Genomic DNA, 23,081 nt, shown 5'->3' on the forward strand with positions numbered 1-23,081 from the left:
TCTCTGAATCATTCTGTGTCTTCAGCACCAACAACGGAAACGAGCAGTTAAAAGCAATCCTCCCCTCTTCAAAATAACCCCCCGACCACCCGCCCGGACGCTGAGTGGGAACCAGACAGCCGTTTGCATTAACACCCAAAGGTCCCACTCAGAGTCGGGGCAGGGTGGCTTGAGAAGCAGTGGGAATAAGCAAGGGCCTGTCCCGGCTGCCCAGGGTGGCAGGGTGTTACACACATTTCATTTGGCCCAACGGTTACAGGGTTGTACAGGGAAGGTCTCCGATCATGGGGCCAAGGCACTCCACTAGATCAGCTTTCAGTTCTCTGTGTGACATCGGGCAAGGCACAAAATCCTTCCACACCTCCATTCCCTCTGTGTGAAGAGGGGATCATGATCCTTCCCTTGGCTGGCGTGTCTATTTAGGATCCTTGGGGTGGGGCCCATCTCACAATGCGTGCATAGTGGGGCCCCCGTTTCCACTCATGCGACTAATGAAGACTATCCCAGACCACATTCTGCACTGAGACTGTGGTGCCTGCACTCAGCACTCACATGCTCCTCGAACCCTCTGCTGCTCTCGAACAGCCCTGCTCGTGGCCGAACACAGCTCAGCAGCAGCAACTGCCTGTGAATGCTGCAGTTCCTTGGCACTGTCCGATCAGGAGCCAGGGTTTCCAAGCCCCGCTTGTGGGGGGGGCTTCTCTTCCTGTGAGTGGATCCCATGCACTCTTCTGCCTGCCTTGCCCAGCCCCAGATTTCAAGCCCAGAGCTGCATGAGGGGAGCCTCTCTGGTGCTCTGGCGTCTCACTCCCAAGACAACCAGCTCCGTAATGGGGAGCAAAGAAAGTCAGTGGGTGCCGCTACGGGGGAGACATCGCTTGTTCCAAGACCCTCTTACCATGGCCTTTGTTTGTAATGCATGGACATGGATTGAGTTGAACAATGTTCATGTACGTGTGCTGGAAAGACCCAGGACTCTAACAAGTCGAGACAGAAGCCTACACACTTCTCTGCTCCCCCAGCTCAGCTGTGTGAGAGGCCCCATTGCTGAGCTCACATGCACGACAGCCTGATTTTCCCTTTCTCCCCTGTGCAAATCAAAATGTTATTCCTCAGTGTCTCCCTGTTCTTTCTAGTGTCGCCATCCCAAAGGTGCTGCAGCCACTCCTGAGGCTTCCGGCTGGCTGGTAGAACTCTGATCTGCACTAGGCAAGGAAGTTTATTGAGGACACACAATTCTAGATACAGCAATTGTGTAGCTGGAATCAAGTTATCTAAGACTGACCGTCTTCACAGAGGGAGGTCGATGGGAGAAACTCTCCCGTCGAACCTCACGATACTGAGGAGTACAAGGATCGGCTGCTGAGCCCAGATACCCTCTACCAGGCACGTGAAATCCAATGCTGGAAGATCGACCCTGGCTGGGTCCACCTTCAGCCTAATGTAGATGTACCCTTAGTCTGCCTCCCAGGACAGCTCAGAGCCTGTCTGGCCAGCACCTCCCAGCAAACTCTGGCTACTCTGCCCAAGCCTAATATTTCGACTGCGCTCATCACCATAACAAGCCGGGCATGCTACAGGGCCTCAGAGTAGCAACAATAAGACGAAGAGAGTTGTCAGGGCCAAGGACACCAATGCAGGAGTCGGTCCAAGGTTTGTCACCTGAATGTATATTTCCGAATGAAAAAGGCTGTCTTGCCCACCTGGAAGTCATCACACAAAACGTTTGTTTTTGTTGAAAAATGTTTGGGGTTATATTAAAGGCTGGAAATCAGCCCTGGAATTCTGACACGTTTCCTGGAGGAAACATAATCATTTCCTGACAAACTTTAGCCTGTCTCTTAGAAACCATTTTTTTTTTTAAGCAATGTTTGCAATTGGGCATATCAGGTAAGGTTCGTACGGTAAGCCCAGCCCGGAGCAAAGCAGTGCAAAGGAATGAGAATTGGCCTGCACTCCAGCACCACTGGGTCCCATGCCCAGCCAAGACAGTGATTAGCAGTTCACCTTGGGCCAGACATGCCATGTGGGTTTGCCTCAGTTTCCCCATCCGTTCAGTGAGTGTGTTTCCTTACTCCCGGGTGCTGAAAACACATAGCTGAAGTGCTGTATAAATGCTAAATATCATCTGGAGAGACAAAACCTGTATTTCTTCACATGGGTCTGATCACAAGTTAGCAGAAAAATCCTCCATTTATTGCCGTTCTTGCTGCCTAAAAAAAGCGTTTGTGTTTACAGAGCACGCTGAGATGCCTGGCTAGGAGGTGTAATGGTTATCATCTGCTGCAGTCTTATGATCTTTTGTCTGCAAGGAAACTGGCTGTAGAGTTGAGAACAGAGCAATTTCAACATCAAAAAAGACCATCCTGACCTGAGAAGGTGGTCGGAGTGTGTACCCTGGGGCTGCATGCTAAGTGGCTTGGGTGGAGAAAGAAGCAGCAAAGGATTGGCTAGCACAGGAAGGGAATCTGATGAAGCTGCTGGAGAGCCAACACTGTGAACAGTACAGCATTGCAAAGCTCCAGAGCCGGCTCAGAAGGGAAGACGCGGCTTGTGTCTGTGTGCCAGGGAACGCAGACAGCTGTGTGCACCGAAAGCACACACCCTGCTCCCATCAGCTTTTGTCTCTTTGCCTTCAGCCTGCACAGTGCGCGCTGGGCTTCTGACAGGACCAGCTCCCTTTGGCCTTTTAATCAGGCACACCGATTGGAAGAAAGTTGGATAATGACTTGGTTCAGGGATACAGACCACAAATGGACGATTCACAGGCAAGCAGCAGTTTTTGAAAGGGCCTGAGCCTGCCCCTCTAACCAGCAGGATATGCTGAAAGCTGCAAGGGGAGGCTAAAACTAGGTGATCGCCCAAGCTGTGCCACATATCAAGGCTAGGACAGTGACTGTGGGGACACAGTCCCATAAGGAAGAGCCCCAGAAGACCGCAAGAGCCTGCAAGAGAAAATAAGGAAACACCGTGGATTGAAAAGCAAAGTGATAGCCTGTGGCTGGTTCAGGACCAAACGTCCAGCAGGTGCAGCTCTGTTCTTGGACTGGAGCAGAGGCTGTGGTGGGGAATATTCTGCAGGGCATGATCCTGCCCTCGCCAGGCTGGGGTGCACTGGGTGGTCCAGCAGGGCCAGTCCATCTCTAGGGGTTGATGCTATTGAGCTAGTCCTTCTCTGCTGGCTGCCAGTTGACGAAGGAAAGCCCCAGAGCTCCCCACTCAGGGTCAGGACTGGCAGCAAAGACAGGAGGAAAGAACAAGGGAAGGAGGGATAAGGAAACTCCTCTGAGAATGTCCGACCAAGAGACGGAGGACTTTGAAGGGGACAGTCTGTCCGACACATCCCACATGGTCCCCGGCCTCCCTCCCTACGATATGGATGACCAGCTTCTTCCCATGGAGCCTCGGAGCACCTGCTGCTGCTGGGTGTGGACCCTGCTGGTCGTCACCACCAACTCGCTGGTCTTCCTCGTGAACTTGCTGCTGGTGGTCGCCATCTTCGCTGTCGTGCTGCTGCCAACGATCGTGGTGGTGTACTTCGGCTTCCAGTGCCACTCCCGGGTAAGTGAGCATGGCCTGGCCCCTGGGTGGGCCTTGGCACCCCCAGTCCAGGACAGGGCCCTGGCTTCTCTGGGGTTCTTGACTGAGCTCCTTTGAGGAAAGAGAGCAGGGACAGAGGCTTTAAACCCAGGCTGGGATTTGTCAGTTTTAGCTTAATTTTCAAATGGGGTGTGTGTGTGTGTGTGTGTGTGTGAGAGAGAGAGAGAGAGAGAGAGAGAGAGACAAATGGACAGACAGAATGTACTTTGGGGTTTGAGCATCTGTGCACACCAGCCATTGCAATGGCTTCAAATTCCCCACCCACAGGAGCAATGTTCTCTCTATTTTTTCTCCACCCCTGTGCAGAATAAATTTTGTTATGTGCACCAAGGGATCTGTGGATGTGCACCACCCATAGAAACACACACTGCTGGCTGTGGGCGCTGTGGGAGATCTGCTAAACAGCTGGGCAGCATTTGACTCTCTCCTGGCTGGCTGCCCAAGCGCTTTGCTTACAGGGAACACTGCCAGAAGAATGGACTTTAGCAACAGCTCTCCTGTAGGGCCTGATCCAAAGCCCTTCCCAGCTGTTGCTTGCCTTTTCCTCTTAGCAGAGGCCACTAAGGTGCAATTCATGGGTGGGAACAACTGGGTTGGTAAGAACCTAACAAACAAAAAAGCTGGAGACCAACTTTCTCTAGACTAACCAGTCCCCACCTGGGCAGAGTCCTGGCTTGAGCTGGGTTGGCTTTAAACCCATCCCTGAGCTAGATATGACAGAGTTGTTTCCACTAGTAATGTGTTTCTTTGGAGCAAACACACCAGTGGTACTTCTGGGCCAGGCCACTTGGAACCTGGCGTGTAGCTAGACCCTGTGCACCAGACAAGCAAACCTCTTCTCTCCTGTATGCAGAAAGTTTAACTCCAGCCTCTGCAGGTGGAGATTTCAAGTTCCCTCTCTGCCAATATTAGAATCTCAGCAAAGAAATCTGACCTTAACCCTGTCCCTCCTCAGCTGCAGCAGACTGGTAGCAGCCTGACAAGCTGGCTGTATTGATTCATAAAGGGATTTTACAGCAAAGCACTCCCCATTCAGGCAAAGGATCACAGGTTTTTGGGGTGCATAGCTGAATCAGGGCTTGACCTTCGGTGTTTTATATTGCCCTGAAATGTGTGGGGCATTCAGAGAGGTTCCCTCCCCTTCAGGTGCATGTGGGGAGACTCCCAATTGCAGGGCATGTCCAAGTGGTTTGATAGAGGACTGAGCGTCTATATGTCCTTTAAGACTCTTGGAGAGCTGAGAGAAATTGGGTCATCTCATGCACCCACTGTCCAGAGTGGGCACCAGCCAGCTCCTATCTTCATCCCAGAGCCGCGGAGACAAAATTTCCCTCTAATTTTTAACACCCATGTGCAGAATAAATTTTCTTATGCGCACCAAGGCATGTGCAGCTGTGCACCGCCAGTAGAAACACACACTGCTGGCTGTGGGAGTTGTGAACACTCTGCTCATTGTCTGGGTGGCTTGTGACTCTCTCCTGTGTGGCCACCCAGGTGCTCAGGTTGCAGGGAACGCTGGTGGAGACCTCAGCAGAGAGCAGACACGCTGCACCCAGGGCTGTGCTGTGAGCCAGTAAAGAGCAGCCAAGGAACGAACGTAGAGTCCTGCGCCTCTGTGGCTTTCCCTCTTTGCACTGATGCCGAAGGGTCAGGCCAAGGGCTTTGCGTGACGCGCTTTTCCGTTCATTCAGCATGCATCAGCCTTGTTTCTTTCGGCGCTGATTGCGTCTCAGTTATGTGCAGGATTGAGAGGGCGTGTGCGCAGCTGGCATGGTGATGCACGGTGAGGCAGTGCCATGGGTGCAGATCGGGCACATACCCTCCTGTGAGTTCCTTTGTCCAACCACGGGCAAAACGCCGTCCGGGAAAGGGACAAAGGAGTTCTTCAGATGCTCTCTCCTCTGTGGATAAGCTCAGCTTATAGCACTTTTCATCAGTGCTACAAGGGGGTCTCACCCCTGCTTCCAGGCTTGGGCTCCCACCCAGCCCTGATGCTCAGGGCAGGACTGGACGGGTGATGGTTTGCATGAGATGGGAACACGGAGGCCCCTTTGGGCCTGGAACGCGGGGAGTGAAAGACCCGCGGGCTGTGGCATTCCAAGAGACGTTTGCGATAGGCTGATGTCCAACGCACGAGGGCTTTCTCTACAGCCGTGTGAAGCTTCCCCTCGCTGAGCTGTGCAGTCCAGGGCAGACGTGCCTGCAACCTTCAGCCCTGCTTGGGCAGTGGGCATGTGAATGCAGGTGGGCTGAAGAGTAGAGACTGCCAACATCACACCCCCTAATCCTGCTCTTGCCCCCCACCAATACCATCCCCCTCCTCCTGACAATCACAAGATGCTTCCTGGCCCCCGCAACACCATGCAGGCAGGGCTGAGGATGGTGAGCACAGCCCTGGGCCCCCAGAAGGGGTGCGGGCTCAGGCCGAAGGGGCGGAGCTAGAAGTTAGCTCCCCCTGCCAGCCCATCAGCCTCACTCTGGTGCCCATTTAAAGGGCCCTGGGCTCTGGCTGTTGCCACTGTTGAAGTAGTGGTAATGGCTTCCAGGAGCCCTGGGTCCTTTTAAATCTCCAGGCCCTGGGGCAGCTGCCCCTTTGCTCCCTTCCCCACATCAATGGCCCTGCATCCAGATTCTCTGGGGCTTGTGGGGAGATCCCCTGGCAAGTCCGAGTGTGTTCTGTTCAAATCTCCCAGGGCACCTGCAAGTTTCCAGGGCCTATGAACTGTGCAGCAGGGCTCTGATGTCCCTCCTGGTGCGACCTGACCCCAATGCAGCTGCCGTGGCCCTCAGGTGCCAGAGTACTCATCTGCTACCCGCCCGTTAAGTCTCTCCTCTTCCAACACTGGCAGGTGCCAGGTGAGCTCTAGGGGAGCACCTTATAGTTCTACTGCCTGCACTTCCCATCTCACCTCACCCGGACACCCCCTCAGGGTCCACAGCAAACCAACCCTCTTCTTTTCACCCACCCCAGTCTAGCAAGATTGTGGAACAGCTCCGACTGAGAGCCACCGTGGCTCCCTTCGGATGGCAAACATTAGTACATGGCCCCTGGAGACTGAAGGCTGAGCACACCTGAGCCCTGCTGCCCTAGGTGGGGAGACCAACAGGCTTCAGCCCCAGGTGGGGATCTGTTAGCTGACCCCCGCAGAGCAGAGCTGAAGCCCATGGTGGTGTTGTTTTGGTTTTGGCTCTGATCATGGGCAGTGGGTGAAGGCCCATCTGGGGAAGGCAAACCCCAGCCCCAGCCCTTCTGCCCTGAGGCCCTGCCCCATCAGCAACCGTTTCGTCCCCCCATAAAGCCAAGCCCTGCCACGGCCACAGCCCACCCCAGCAGCTGCCACATTGCGCCCCCAGCCTTGTCCAATGGCCGGGAAGCGTAGGCAGTTTGAGGAATGGCCATGTCTTTCCTTGCCTACATTACCCACCACCCAGCAGGTCAAACACCAGGCCTGGTGACTCTGCTTTGGGGTCCAGGCCCACAGTTTGAGAACCGCTGGGTTACACCAACGTGCCTCTAGTAAATACACTGGAGAATTCCAAAGACATTTCTGCTTCAGGTGCAAATCCAGAGCCAGACTTCAAAGCTGGGGCCTGTTTTGCAGCTAAAGAGGTGGGGTTGTATAGTGGGAGAAGCAACTGGGTCAGTTTCCAACCTCTCTCATCTGTTTCACGTGTGTCAGCAATACTTGGGCAGGTCTGGAGGAAAGGCAGGTTTCTGTACTGCCAAGTTCTCCAACGCCCCAAATCTGAAGACTTTACTTAGTGTCTTCTCTACTTGCTTAGGCAAAGTTCCCGTGAAGCCTGTGGGAATTTTGCTCAGGAAGTGAGAAAGACCATCAGGATTTGGCCCCTTGTTATTCAAGGAGATTTTGCACCCATATTGCACCAGCATAACTCCACTAGCTTCACTGGAATTCCTCCTGGTAAACACCAGTGTGAGGTCAGAATCAGGCTCTGCAAGATGCCAATCACATGGAGACGTGCTCTGCTCCACACAGGAAGGGGTTAACCCTGCGACTGGTGACAGGAGCGCTCTGGATTCAGGGAACTGTATGTGCAGGAGCTCTATCTCTACCAGGCCTCATTTTTTTATTCCTGTTTTAATTAACAAGCAGCTGCAATACAGATAGCATAAACACACTGCCTGGGTCGACGGAGAAGTCTGAGCAGCTTCTGTTACTCACTGCAGTTTGATGTCACAATATTGCTCTGTACCTCCCCTGCAGCCTTGACACTACAGAAGCAGTAATAGCAGACGGCTCACAGCCCTCCCCTGTGATTTGCAGACCCCCCCAACCTCAATTTATTTAGTTAATTTCATTTTAACTAAATCCTCCTCCTGCAGGTGTCATGCTCTGTTATCTACCTAACGATAAGGAGATCTCATAAAAGATGCATACACACTGCAAATCTGGACCAGCTTCCCAGACTCATAGGCTGCAGTTTTGATTTATTGCCATTGAAAAACTCTTTTTGTTCCCGTTCAGCATTCTGTCTCCGCACATGTCAGCTTCACTCGGATGCTCTGCTCTGAGGTTTTCGGGGGGATTTTTAAAAAATGTTTATGGATTTCCTTTTCTCATCATATTTCCCTATTTTGCTGCAGCCTCGTTTGTCCAATGAGGGACGTGATAGGGACATCTCTGTCCTCATGCCAATGCACATTTGGTTTTGGGTCTGGATGAAAGAACATGAGAGACTATCTTAGCCAATAAAGACTAAGGCCCAAGTCCTCAAAGGTATTTAGGGACCTAAGTCCTGTTAAAATCGATGGCACTTAGGCAGAGGCAAAAGTGAGTGGATGTGCCTGAGTCACAGCTCTGGCTGAGCTGTGTAAAAAAAGCCTGCAGGGAGCTGTTTAAAGAGCTGGCCCGGGTTGCAATGGGACAGGACCTGTAAGAAATTCAAGTTACTTTAACTCCTGGAATTAGGCACCCAAGTACATTTAAGGATCTGGGTCTAATGCCTCAATCCTGCTTGCAGAAATGGTGGGGTACAGTTCTGAGTCCATGCAAAGCTCCCCTGATGTGACTGGAGCATAGTGTGGGCAGAGGGTTTCACACATCCAGGTCTCAAAGCAGGACCAGGAAGGCAGTCTCTGGTTTACTTTTCAAAAGTCACAGAGCTTCTGGGTGTCTCCATTTTTGGGGTGCCCAGCTTAAAACCCCTGAAAAAAGGATGGACCTCAGTAAGTGCTCAGCACCTGTCCTCTGAGTTGGTTTCCATCCAAATACTAATCTGGCCTGATGATTAAAGTAAGCCTCAAGTCAAAGGACAAATTCTACCGAGGTTGCAAGACTAATGGAAGCCAGATCAGATCACTCAGTAGTACAAGGGATCCAAGTCCCAGTAGCTGGTGGAAAGGAAGAACCTGCTATACGCTGCTCTGGTTTGTGCCTCGAGCCTGAACTGCACAATTCATCCGGTGCTTGAGATAGTAACAAACCTAATAATGACTCAAAATACATAAACGAGATGAAGCCATTTGTGTGACTAATATCCCTTGGATCCGTCCACTGCAGAAAATGACAGCCTCAGTGTTTTCTCTCTTTATTATTCTATCCCAACACAACCTGAAATCAACAACACCAAAGAAAAAGTCTTTCTATTGCTTGGTCTAGTGGTTGGATCAAGTCTGTCTAGTGTGCACATTTTAGGATCTAGCGATCCAGCCTCAGGCTCTGATTCTGCATCTATGCACTGCTTAAAGCAGCACTTATTCCCGCTACCAATCCAATGTCACCACCTGGGAATACTGTATTTGCACTTCTCTGCTGTAATTACTGATCAGTGATTGTTAGAACAGTGGTTCCCATCCTGGGCTCTGTAGACCTCTGGGGTGTCCGCAAGGACATTGCAGGGGGGTAGTGAAAAAAAAGAAAAGAAAAATAAAAATGATCATAGAAAATAAGTTTTAAATAAATTGCAAAGTTACAATCAATTATTATTTTTAAATTAAATATCTTCTGGTCATGTTACTAATTGCTGTCTGGAAATCTATACTGTGGGTTCCTTCTTCATTTCATGAAGTGTACACGGTGGCTAGAATTGGCTTTGATGGGGGGGTCCTCGAATGGTTTAGGGGAGGTCGGGGGGGTCTGCGAATGGTTTGGGGGGATGATTGGGGATCTGCGCCAGTGAAAAGGTTGGAAACCACTGTGTTAGAAATAAGCCATCTAGGCGTACATTTCATCTTCCTCTCTATCTCTACTGGTGTCTCTGTCTCACATATTAGGGATGGGCTTTTGTGGGACAGACCCACTTCTTTAGACCATAGCCTGGTCTGGCTATGGTCTGAAGAAGTGGGTCTGTCCCACGAAAGCTCACCTAATAAACTATTTTGCTAGTCTTTAAAGGGCTACTTGACTGCTTTTTGTTTTGATAGTGTATAGACTAGCACGGCTTCCTCTCTGTTAATATTAGGGATGGATCCCAAACTGCGTATGCAGGGACAACACCCATTGACTCCACTGTGAATTTTCCCTGCAGGACTGGTCCTTAAGTATAGTCAGTGTCAAGTATTTCCCAGAAATCCTTTGCTCCTTTGCCCACCAGAATTTGAAATTAAAAGCACCCACCTCAGCTTGATTTACTGCGCCCATTTCACTGAAAAATATTGAAAATCAGTTGTCTCCCTTCCTTTCAATAACATAAACTGCGACTCCTAATAGATCCTCTGCCTTCTATTGCTTTTCCCATCACTGTCCAATGTCATAGCGTGCCTGGGCTGGCATGAGACTTTATCCCATCTCTGCAGTGAGGTGACTTTATTGGAGGGCTTGCATCACGAGAGAGAATTAGAAGCTCTTATTGTAAAAATACACCCAAGTCAGATCCTCAGCTGGTGTAAATCAGTACAGGGAGCTGACCTGACCTCGAGGGAGCAATGCAGAGTGACACCAGTCCAGGACTTGGCCCAAGATTTGCCTTGAACTTAGGAGCTTACTTCATCACCTCTGAAGCACTTCTAAAAAATGCCCAGTCTGGGCACGAATATCTGCTAGCCGGAGATGAGAGCTGGATGGTTCAGTGCTGGTAGAATCCAGGACAGCTCAACCTGGAAATAAATCACCTTCAGAACTTGTCTTTAATTAATATGGGGCGTTGAGTTAAATCACTCCTTCTCCCTGCCGCAAAAGGTTGCTCCTGGTTCTCCTCCTGTTTACACCAGCACTGTTCCATTGAAATGAAGAGAGTTCCTCCTGATTTACACCAAGGCTAAGGAGAGGGGAGTTACCTGTCTGCTTCTCTTCTGTCTGGCCATTGTGCTTGTTCCTGTGCTACACATATCCCCCTTAACATACAGAGGGTGAGAGGGCACAAGGTGTCAGGTGTAGACCAGGGGTCAGTGACCTTTCACAGGCAGAGTGCTGAAATTTGACCTTCTGACCTCTATGTACGGTCCGAGTGCAGGTGATACTTTTTAAAGTCACTAATTGTCCTACTGAAAACAGCTCCATTAATAACTAACAGAAGTGCAGAGCTTTACCATTTAGGCAGTGGTTGGTAGCATTAGCTGGTCTTTTGTTAATCCACAGGCTTTGAGCAAGCTCCTGGCTGTATGGGGGGAGGCGGGGAGGGGCTGAGCTCCCTCCTTGCATGCCGCTGAAAATTGGCTTGGGTGCTGCTTTTGACACGTGTGCCGGAGGTTGCTGACTCCTGCTCTAGGCTCTGGGCATTTGCTTCCTATTACTTTGCCCATGGCAAAAATCAGGAGTAAAGGTTCAGTTTGCCCCCAAAGAAGCCTGCTGCAAGTTTTAAGCATCTTTTTGGACACTCTTTAACTAGGGTGACCATGGCTGTGTCTACACGTGCCCCAAACTTCGAAATGGCCATGCAAATGGCCATTTCGAAGTTTACTAATGAAGTGCTGAAATGCATATTCAGCGCTTCATTAGCATGCGGGCGGCAGCCGCGCTTCGAAATTGATGCTCCTTGCCGCCGCACGGCGCGTCCAGACGGGGCTCCTTTTCGAAAGGACCCCGCCTACTTCGAAGTCCCCTTATTCCCATGAGCTCATGGGAATATGCATTTCAGCGCTTCATTAGTAAACTTCGAAATGGCCATTTGCATGGCCATTTCGAAGTTTGGGGCACGTGCAGACACAGTCCATATGTCCTGTATTTGGGATGCCAAAAAGTCATCCCAACTTATTTTTTAAAAGGGACAATTTGTCCCATATTTGGGCCCTCGGGGGGCTGGGGGTGGGAGCAGCAGTGCCCACATCCGCCACTTCCCCAGGGATCTAAGCAAGGAGTGCCTGCAGCTGCCACTTCCCTGGGGCTGGGGAGGGGGCGTCTGCTCCCTGGGGTTTGGTGCAGTGGGGAGGAGCTGCCCCTTCCCCCCATACCTCCCCGTTCCGTATTTGGGACAGGGAGTTGGGGCTGCCCCATCTTGAACAGTGTAAGCGTTCGTAGAACCAGGCCTGCTGATGAGAGGCGGAGAGGAGGACCAGCAAAGGGGGCACTTCCTCTTGGGCCTGGTGTTTCCAGAGCTCTGATCACTGCAATTGCTACTTCAGAACGGAAGGTGGCCAGAGCTCTGAGCCCCTTTCAAAGACCCCAGCAGCACTGCTTTGCGTGCTGTGTGAATCTAAGGGAGGGGAAGGAGGTCCTGAGCCATGATCCAAGCCCTGCTTAGGGTGAACTGCCTTCGGTCCCACCTTTTCTGCCCTAAGTCCTGTCCCATCCACCCTGGGCCCTGCTCCTCCTAGGACACGGAGCCAGGCCCCGCTCTCAACTTGCCCTGGGGCCCATGGTGGTTGTCAGCCCTGCTGCGTAGAGCTGCAGATGTGTTAGTAATTGTCGAGCTTGTGAGAAAAGATAAAAATAAAGTAACTAAGCGTCAAAAGGATATGGTTTGAGCTCACCCAAAAGCTGTGCTGATGGGGAGGAGAATTAACATGGAAACGAGATGCTAATACATGGGAATAAGAAACAACAGCAAAAAATTATAAATAAGTTTGTGTAACAGAGAGGTCAAAGCCATGTTGTCCGTTGCAGGAGGTGACTATGATGGGTTTGTTTTTCTGAGCCTTCCACTAGTAATTGATCACAACTGGCTGAGAATTTTGGCTTAATAGAGATTTGTTAGTCCCAGAAATGGATCTTAGGGCAGTTCTACACTATGGGGCAAAGTCGACTTAGTTTATGCAACTGCAGTCACGTGAATAGTGTAGCTGGCACTGATGTAGCTTAGGTGGAGTTACTGTGGGGGCTCCACTGTGGGAGGGCGACGGGAGAAACCCTCTTCTTGTCTCAGAGGCATTTCGGAGTGAAAGGGGGAGTGTTCAGTGATCCATTTGGTGGGTCTTCACTAGACCTGCTAAATCGACCCCTGAGGCAGACTGATAGGGTCTGAAAACACAGGAGCGGAGCCTCTTGCCTTCCTTTGGTGCTGGGGAAGACGTGGCTGTTCTTGAGGGGAGTTTCTGATCAGTCACACCCATTTCAGCAACCAAATAGCTGCCGCCCACTGGTTGAGAATCTATTGCCAACATAATAACCCCTCCCACCTACCAGAGTTAATGCTGTCGTTCAGCAAGGATATGCTCACCACCACTGAAAACAGGAAAGGCTGATTTTGGGGGTTCAGGCACTGGGATGGGACCTCAGGAGATGGGAGGCTCCCAGGTCTGCCACAGGCTCCCTGCATGACCCTGGGTCAGTCACAGGATCCATCACTAGAGCCCTGCATGGATACAGAATTTGTATTTGCATCCAAAGCCACAAAGCTAAGCCATAGACATCGGCACCCACACCCCCAGGTGTGGGTGTCCGCAGATATAAGGTGGTTATCCACCGTTTTGCAGGGCTCTATCCATCAGGGCCACAGAGCCTGCCTGTAAAACAAGGTTTTCTCCCCTCCTGGGCTATTCAGGCAAGCTCTTTGAGGCAGGGGCTGCCTCTGACCATGTGTGCGTGTAGCACACAGCACAACAGGCCCCTGATCTCGGCGGGCGTTTCTAGGTGCTGTTGTAAGAGTACATTCCCCATTGCCCATGTTGTCTCCAATGCCTTCTGGGTGTGGGCATTGAAACAGTGGATGCCCAGCCCTTGAATACACCCTCCCAGGTTCACGCCAAGTCCCAGGGTACCCTGTGACAGGGTGCAGCTGACAATGGTTGGCAAGTGGCAGACAGACATCCAGCCAGAGCGGAGGTATATGTCATTAAGCAGTTTGTTCACCTCAAACAAGGAGCCCAAATGTATTCATTTGAAAGTCTCTGACTGTGCTCCCTGCAAGCTGAGCGCTTGGACGGCCACCCAGGAGAGATTCAGGTGCCACCTGGCTGATTAGCAGAGCAGCCACAGCCGGCTGCATGCGTTTCTAGTGATGGTGCACAACCACGCATGCCTCAGTGCGCAGAACAAAATTTATTCTGCATGTGGATGGAAAGAATTAGTGGGAAAATGTCTCCCTGAGTGCGGCGATGCAACAGCACCCAGGGAGCACACTGGCGACTGCAGGCGTCTGTCCCCTCAAGGGTGATAAAACCTGATGGTGTATTACGCAGCTCACGCCCCTGGGGAAGGACTGAAAGCGGCCCTGCCTTGCGCTTTCCCTGAGGTGCTTTGCTGCTTGAGTAGCCAACACAGGCGCTGTTCCAGGCGTTTTCGCTTAGGAACGTTTCCAGCGCGGGAGCGTTCAGACACAGTGGTGAGCGGCAGCTGGTACACAAAGCGGCTGTCGAGCCCGGTCACTCGTGAGCAGAGCAGCCTTTGTCAGGCGGGCACAGACGTGGCTGCTGCTAACACACATAAGTAATGGCTGGCTCTGGCACAAGACAACCCGTTGTGCCGTTGAATTGTCCAGCAGCTCCACAATCTCTCTTCTGTCTCCCTGCCGCTCCTGTGGCAGACAAGCGATGGCCGGGAGCCCCGAGGGGTCTGAGTCAGTGCGGCAGCCCTGTCAGTCTGTAACTTTAAAAGCAACAAGCTGTTCTGTGGCACCTTAGAGACTATCTGCTTTGTGAGGTCATGGGCAGGCCTGCTGATGGGGGGAAGGGGCCCAGCATTTCTGCAGCAATGGCCGTGGGGCCGACAATTGCCATGGCCCGAGGGCCAGGGGGCCCATCCCCCGACCCAGCAAGGGGTGGGGCCAAGGGTGGAAGGGGTGTGGCTTAGGGCTGTCAGCCCTGGGTCCCTCCGCACCACGCAGAGTGGCAGCACAGTGCTCTGCAGCATTTCAAAGGGGCCTGGGGGCAACTGTCCCCTTCTGCCCCCTATTGGCGGGCCTGGCAGTGTGTCCGGCGCACCAGACCCCTTTGAAATGCTGCACTAGCGCCACTCCATGCAGCGCCTTGGTCCGAGCTGCACTGAGGCTGACAGCCCTAGGCCCCGCCCCTTCTAGCCAGGGCCCCTCCCACTTTGCCCCAGGGCCGTGGGGGGCCGTCAGCCCTGCTGGTCGTGAGAACTCAAGGGTGAAACCCACTTGATCGGCTGTTTAACCCCCGGAAGCTCCATAACCTAACACATTTGTTGGTCTCTCAGGTGCCCCAGGACTGCTTGTTGTTCTTAAGGGGTCTGACTGCGTGGGAATGGCGGGGAGAAAGGCACCGGGGCCAGTGGGGTTATGCAATCCAGTCCCAGGTTTCTTGCCCTCTGTAGGGAGTAATCACAGGTTCACTAGCCTTGCCGGCTGCTCCATTGCGTAGAAATACCCCTCTGTGGGCCACACCGCAGGGCCCTGACTCACGCTAACCAGGCCCTAGCGACGCGAGTCTCCCATTGAAACGCCTGTGGAGCGTGGCCTTAGTCCTGTGAGGACAGCGACGGCTATCTGGCCCCAAACCAGCTGAACGGCCAAACCCAGCCATCCCCAGCTGTCCCCGAAGCCCCCTGGAGACAGGCGTTACGAATGATTGATCTCCTGCCACGCCCTGCCTGGGATGGTCGGAGATATTTGCCTTCCACTGGCAGTAGCTTCATTGAGGAGATAAATTACTAAACTGAGTGTCCAAGGGTAGCGCTACCTAGTAACAAAATGAACAAATCACCCCGGCTGAGTCAGAACCAGTCTCTGCAGAGCAGCAATCGCAGGCGGATGCCTCATATTTTCTTTGGTGCAGTGTGCATTTGTCTTGTAAACATGGAGGCGGCTGACTAGCAGCATTGATTTTCCTGCAGAGCTAGGGAAGTTTATCCTGATTCCCCTTCTGTAGCTTTCCTCCGGTGACTTTTTTAAAGGGACGGGCCCTTATCTGCTCAGGGGTGATCCCCATTAGTGGGGTCGGAGCAGATAAAAACTCTGACCTGCCTTGGAGCACTGTGTGTTTCTAGAATCAAACCCAGGCAGTTCTGGGGGCTTTTCCTCCTCACATCAGCGTGCCCGGCCTTGGCCCAGACCCAGAGAAATCGGGAGGAGATTGGCCACCAAGAGAAAACCTCTTCCCTGGGATTTCCAGCCCGGACTCAAAGCAGAAGCACACTAGTCTGGCTGGCCTGTTTTCCTGAGGTTTGCAGCCCAGCTTGGCAAATGGAGAGCCCCTGGTAACAGGGCTGTGACTTTCTATGGAGAAAGCCGCACCTGAGCTTTATTGATCTGGATTGAAAATGCTCCAGAGCCCCCATCAGCTGGCCTGAGCGTTTGCAGCTCTGCTGAGTGGTGGCTTCTCGCAGCAGCAGCGAGTGCGTCTCAGCAGCTTTGGCAGTAATGACTGTCCAGGCATCGCCCCCGGCCCTAACTCTGTACAACCCTCCTGTGCTTCCAGGGCTTTCTCACCACTCAGAGCCTTTCACGTCCTGGGCTCTTCCTGGCTACTCAAGGATCCCTTGAAATAGATGATCCTCCACTCGTGTGTGATGCTCAAGGTACCAGCAAGGGGGTCATAAGCTCAGAGGATAGAGATAGGCAGGCTTCCTGGGCGACCCAGTCTGTCCCGCTGCCAGTGCAGGATGGATCAGAGCCCTCCCTGCCCCAGGAATTCAGGAGGAGGTCTGGAAAGGCTGGTGTCTTCAAGGGCTGGGTGCTCAGGCAAGCCAGGCACCTACGTGGAGTAGCTTTGGTGGAGTCTCTGGACATCTCAGACACAAACAGGGTCATCTCTGTGAAAGACCCTGGATGAGGTTCTGTCCCTGCAAGGGCCATCCCAAGGGTGGGATGGGGCCCGGGGCGACCCACAGCCAGTGCCCCAGATGCAGGACCCTGGGTAACAGCCCCCCATGCCGCAGGTCCTGCCCCTTCCCCACCTGACCCCTGACCTCCTCCCTCATCAGCCTGCCCCGGGATTACCTGAGGCAGGTGGACAGCAGCAGAGGGTCACCCCCCCCCCAGCCACTTACCATGAGGCGTAAGCAGCAGCCTGCTCCGCCCTGCCACGGCCGCCTGGCCTGCTGTGCACCTCTTCTCTGCGGCAGTCAGAAACGGCCTCCACTCCCAGCTGCCTGCGGTGGAGCAGAGCTGGCTGCCACTTGTGAGGGACAAGGAGAATGACCGGAAAGGGAGGCGACCCCCTGCAGCTGCTGCTGCCTGCTCCTGTCCAGGTAATCCTCCCACTCCTGTACATACAGGACCCCCAAGAATGCAGGGCCTGGGGCAGCCGCCCTTCCTCATCCAATGGCCGGGCTGGCTCCAGCCTCTGCCTCTCTGGAGGGTTCGTTGGCAAACGTTCCTTTGCACAGACATTTTCCAAATGCTGGCGGCTGCGGATGCTCCCAGGCTGCTGTGTTTACCGTGAGCAATCCAAACAAGGGGCGAGTTCCCTCGTCAGTCACAGCCCCTAATTACCTGTCATGCTTTCCAAATACCAGCACAGCCTCCCACGCTGCACCTCGACAGCCCCTCGCACGGGCTCGAGCTGGGCTAATCAAGCCCCACGACTGCCAGCTCTGGCATTTGGATTCGGCCAGCAGAGGTGGAGCGAGAGGCAGAGGGAGTGATCTGCAGCATGTTTACAGCACCCAGACAGCGCCTCAGTGCCTGAGTGGAGATCCTGCCTCCCGGCGCAGGGCCCCTGGGCTCAGACCACGGCACTGACAGCCCATTAAGCCTCCTGTTACATGTCCAGTCACGTTGGTGATCTTCCAGCCGATGTGTCCCTCTAGGCCTGACCTCCCTCCCTCCTGATGCTTCCTTGCCTCCTCATTTCCCAACGAGCCTGTTCTCCTCTCTCAACCCTTAAAAACAGCAGCCATTTGGAGAAGGCATTTTTTACACTAGCTGTGGCCTGTGTGGACCATCCGTCTCACAGCTGGTGTCAGGTCCCCTCCATTAGACAGCTGAGAGGGGAAAGCTCCTTCTGCTGGTGGGGGTTCAGAAATGGGCAAGCGTTTAGCTTAGGCCTGCTAAGTGCCTGGCGGCACGTCTTCACTACCCAGAAGATCACCCCAGGCAGGGTCCATCTTCCAGGGGTCCACTTCACGCCCCTGGTAGAGACACACGAAATCAAACAATCGGGGTCGACCGTTGATCTCTGTACTCCTCAGTCTCGCAACGAGGAAGGGAGGTTGACGGCGGAGTTTCTTCCCTCCGCCTCCCACGCTGAGGACGGCCAGGTAAGTCGGTTGCTGCTGCGCATTTGCTATAGCTGGGATTGCGTATCTAGGGTTGATTTTCAGATCTAGGGTAGACCTGGACGCAGTCTGGGTGTCTCGGGGAATCGGTCCCCTGTGGGGAAGAGAAGGGCATTCCCAGAGCTCACAGGCTGGTCTTTTCACTGCTGGCGTCAGTGGCAATGCGTGGGGGTGCACACAGGGTCACATTCGCCCCGCAGTGTCTCCCCCCAACCAACAGTGCCAGGCCACGCTACTTCCAGTGAGTCGGGGGCAGTCCTGCCCCTTCCCTGGAGCGGCAGAGCGCAGGTGGCTGGTGCTCCCCCAGAACCACATCACCAAACACAGGGTTCGCTTTTGTGTGCCAACTGGGGACACATGAAATCGAACTATCAGGGCTCAACAGTCGCCCCCTGTACTCTTCATTCTCACAAGGAGTAAGGAAGTTCGACGGGAGAGTTTCTCCCATTGACCTCCCTCTGTGAGGACACCCAGGTAAGTCAACCGTGGGTGAGTCAATTCTAGCTATGCAATTGCCGCAGCAAGAATTGTGTATCTACAGTCAACTTTAATGTCGAGTGTAGACCTGGCCTAAGAGTCAGTTATGTTACAGGGATGTGGCAGCTCTTAATTCATGCTTGTAAGAAGCTTTGAAAGCCAAGGAGCTGTAGGAAAGCCAAGAAGTAAAATTTTAATTATGCAATAATTACGCATGGGAGAGACCCTGCTTTCCTTAGTAAGTCCTTACTCCGGGACGATTCTTTTGGAACTGATTGATCTGGCCTTTTATTATTGTAGGGTATTGATATATGGAGCCTGTTTTGTCCTAAGCCTGAGACAAGCTGTGAGCCAGCCTCTGCGAAATGTGACTTCAAAGGGCGTTTCACTGGTAGTCATTGTGACAGCAGCTATTTCTGAAAGCTCCAAGGCAGATGAAACCGTTGCTCTGTATTGGTTCCTCTTCTGCTAATAGAGAAAATGTTGGATGAATAACACTTCGTTGACGTTCTGACCTCAATTATGGAAAGAAAGGAAGAACAGAATTCGATGTACAGTCCAGCTGGGCAGAAATGCAAAGCAGTTTTCTGCGGCTGCTGCAGGGCCTCAGGAAATGGGCTTGCTGTTCATACAAAGCGGAATTTTGTCACATATGGCAATGTAGGAATTCCAGATCAGACTCCTGGTCCATTTGGTCTACTGTCCTCCTGTCTCCATCAGCCACCAGATGAGCCCAACCCAGGGACCTACAACCAAAAGAGCGAGAAGAGACATTTTTTTTCAAATTCAGTTACAAGATCAACGAGAAGTCCTGTGGCACCTTTATAGACTCACGGGAAAGCTTACGCTCCAGTAAATCTGTTAGTCGATAAGGTTCCACAGGACTTCTCACTCTTTTTGCAGATAGACTAACACGGCTACCGCTCCGATGCGAGTTACAACATTAATAATTCAAGACCTGCCATGCATGGGAATATGAGACAGTCCTTAATAAATAAGGTCAAACCATACTTTTTGCAACCCCTATTTTAAGCACAGTGCACACACAATGATCTGCGCCAGTTAGAACGATTCACTTACTTTCACCCCTGGATGGGAGAGCGAATGAGGACGAGGAAAACACTGCGCCTGGGGACAGGCTCTTAAGCAGAAAGGAGCAATGTTTGCATCACCCCTTCATGTCCCCTGACCCCTATCCCCAGGCTTAACCCCCCCTCCATCCCCAAACTCTTCCCTAATGTCCAGGCTTTACCCACCTCAGCCCCCAAACCCACTCCCACCATCCCCAAACTGGCCCCTGGGACTAACCCATCCCTGGTGCTGACTGGGGAGCCTATGCCGGGTGGCCACATGCACCAGCAGAAGGAAGGCAGGTGTGGAAGTGTTAAGCTGATGGGGGTGAGCTGAGCCATGCCCAGTGGAAGGGTGTGGCCATTCGGCTAGCGGGGCGAGTGAGGGGCTCTCTGCGGCTCCCTGCCCTGTCGCCGCTGAAATAATGGAACTCAGCTCAGGGGGTTTAACAGACGGATCCCTCCTGCTGCCCTGCAGGCCATTAAAGCAGCTGAATTTAGTTCCACTGTTTCAGCAGCGGCAGGGCAGGGAGCCACAAGAGGAGTCAGCCATGACAGTGTCCAGAGCCGCAAATGACTCCTTAAGGAGCCACATGTGGTTCTGAAGCTGCAGGTTTCTGACCCCTGACAATGACAATGGGCACAGAAATGGAACCGAATCCCAGTTCACCCACTCTAGATCTTTCATGGCACATTTGCGCACCAAGGTACGGATTTGGTTGCTCTCTGGACACGGACACTGTGGGACCTGGTTCTCTGACGCCCTGCACCTTGTACCCCCATATAACATCAGTGCAGTGAGGGGTATGAAGTGCTACCACAGCAGACAAGGTGACACAGGATTGGGCCCTGCGTGCATGAGATAGACTCAAGCCTGCAATGGAAGGAGGCCCTGCTTACATAATGGAACGCGGGAATGTTCTTTAAAGTGTCACTAAATGATCCCAGGTGGGTTTTGCTCTTTGCGTTGCCATGATAAGAACTGGGATTGACGGCAGTGACTTTAAAGCAGCTCTTCCCAGCAGTCTGTGGTGATGAGGAGATTGTCTCTTTCCGACTCCACTGGAGGTTTAAAGACCTCTCTGAATTTGTTCTGTGTTAACAGAGGATGATGGGCAGATTTCCACTGATGGCTCGTCAGGGGTTGGAGAGTACAACCTCTCAGAACAAACCACAAAGCAACTGTCTCTGGCTTCTGGCTGTTGCCTTTAACAGCTGAGAGAACATATTAACCAAACGCCACCATCACCGGAAGACTTTGCGTCCGAACCAGCGAAATGCAACCAAGGAGACAAGAATCACTGAGAACATAAGCTCACAAGAATGGCCATACTGGGTCAGACTGGGTCCATCGAGCCCAATATCCTGAATTCTGACAGTGACCAGTGCCAGGCATTCCAGAGGGAATGAACAGACCAGGGAATCATCAAGTGACCCATCCCTTGTCACCCAGCCCCAGCTTTTGGCAAACAGAGCCTAGGGACACCATCCGTGCCCATCCTGGCTAACAGCCGTTGCTAGACCTAACCTCCACGCATTTATCTTGCTCCTTTTTGAACCCTGATAAAGTTCTGGTCTTCCCAACATCCTCTGGCGAGAAGTCCCACAGCCTGGCTGTGTGCTATCTGAAGACATACGTCTTTTTGTTTGTTTTAAACCTGCTAAATATTAATTTCATTTGGTGACCTCTAATTTTTGTGTTATAGGAACAAGTCAATAACTTTTCCTTGTTTATTTTCGCTACACCCATTAAGATTTTATAGATCTCTATCAAGTCACCCCTTAGGTTCTTTTTTACTAAGTCGAAAAGTCCCAGTCTTTTCAATCTTTCCTCCTATGGCAGCTGTTCCAAACCCCTAATAATTTCTGCTTCTCTTTTCTGAACTTTTTCCAATGTGGCTTCAGTCTTGGTTCAGAGAGATCCCAGGAGGAGACCAACGTATCAGGGTAGCCATATTTCTGGCCAAGACTGGTGTTAGACATAAACCATGCAAGCATCCACTTCAGCATTGCATGCTCTTTGGCAGTCCAAAGAAACCCCTCTGGGACCCTCTGCACACATATGGCAACTGCCACTCTAGTCTGATCTAATCTACTGTGCAGTGGCAGGACCACGGCAGTCACAGGAGTGCCTGCTGTCACACAGATTGCAGGGAGGGCTGAAAAAAAGGAGGCAGATCTGAATTTGTGCCCTGTGGTAGGCAGAACGAGGACGTGCGATGAGCAGGAAAGTCACGTGCTAGAGAAGAACGCTCTCGTGAGTTACACATTAATAATCACCAATTATTGCTGATCCACTGTGTAATCAGAGGCAAAGCCATGAGGGTTTGAAATAACGAGACAGGAGCATCTTCCCCTATTGCTGCCTGGAGATAATAAAAGTACAACATGCTGAATTCATTAAAAGATTTTTCACTTCTCTGTTTCCGAATTAGAGGTATAAAATGATCTCTCTATCTCAGAGGTGTCTTTTGGAAATTCATCATTACTGACGGTGTGTTTCTAGCTTCGCCTGCATACGTAAAGATTTGTAAGGCACAAAGCCAGCTACAACCGAGCATGCTTTCAGCCACTTCCTAAAATGTATACTCAAGCATTATCCATGGCTACAAAGTCTTTACAGGGGAAGAACCCAGCTCCTGCAACGACTTGTCAGATGTCATTTATTCAATGCTATTATCTACATTCTCCTTTATTTCCTCACCTGTCAAAGACAAAAACTGTACAACGGGTGAGCATTGTCTAATTAGCGATAGAAGGGGTCCCAAAGAAACACCGATACTCTCCACAGCAATGTAAACAAAGCGTGCTTTTTAACAAGGTGAATAGGATTTCAGAAACTGAGCTGTGGAGACAGCTGTAATGAAATGCCACACAAAACTGCTGGTTGGGAAAGGGAGAGTAAGAGGCAGCCCGTCAAAGAGCGTTATCTGCTGCCTGTTCCCTGAAATAGATGAGCAGAGAAAAGCATTAGGATAGTCTTTAGATATGATTGACAAGGAAGCATTGTCTATGCCATTCCTGCGCTCTATCTACTGGAAACCAACTGTTCTGAAGTACTCAGAGATGAAGACAGAACTGTCCATTCTGTTGTGCAGCTTGACCGGCACAAGTTGAAGTGGTGACTCTATCTGTAGAGTTTAACAAAAACCAGACAAGCCCAAAGCAAACCCAGGCTCAACGTCAGCTGGAGGATGCACCTGGCTACTGGCAGGGTTCAGATCACAATTCAATCCTTCAAATCAGTTCCTGGATTTTGATGCTGACCATGAGATACTGTAGAGTATCCAGATCCCAGTCTGGAGCTCTGAGTCCAGCATCCGGCTTGGGGCCATCTCTTAAACCAGCTGTGCTATTACCCATCCAGTAAAATTGCTGGATGGATATGAGTTTATGGTTCAAGGAGCAGCATTTTAATCCT

The 23,081-nt window shown here is 51.9% G+C and overlaps 1 protein-coding gene across 1 annotated transcript in view; it reads left to right on the plus strand.

Annotated features, from left to right (window-relative positions):
* Positions 1-3,291: 3,291 nt before the first annotated feature.
* Positions 3,292-23,081, plus strand: part of TMEM278 (transmembrane protein 278) — a 36,002-nt gene continuing 16,212 nt past the window's right edge. Inside the window, exon 1 of the mRNA XM_074975908.1 lies at positions 3,292-3,561. Coding sequence (XP_074832009.1) covers positions 3,292-3,561 — 270 coding nt within the window. The remainder of the gene's footprint in view (positions 3,562-23,081) is intronic.

This window comes from Carettochelys insculpta, chromosome 23, assembly GCF_033958435.1.
Source record: "Carettochelys insculpta isolate YL-2023 chromosome 23, ASM3395843v1, whole genome shotgun sequence".
In the NCBI taxonomy this organism is placed as follows: domain Eukaryota; kingdom Metazoa; phylum Chordata; order Testudines; family Carettochelyidae; genus Carettochelys; species Carettochelys insculpta.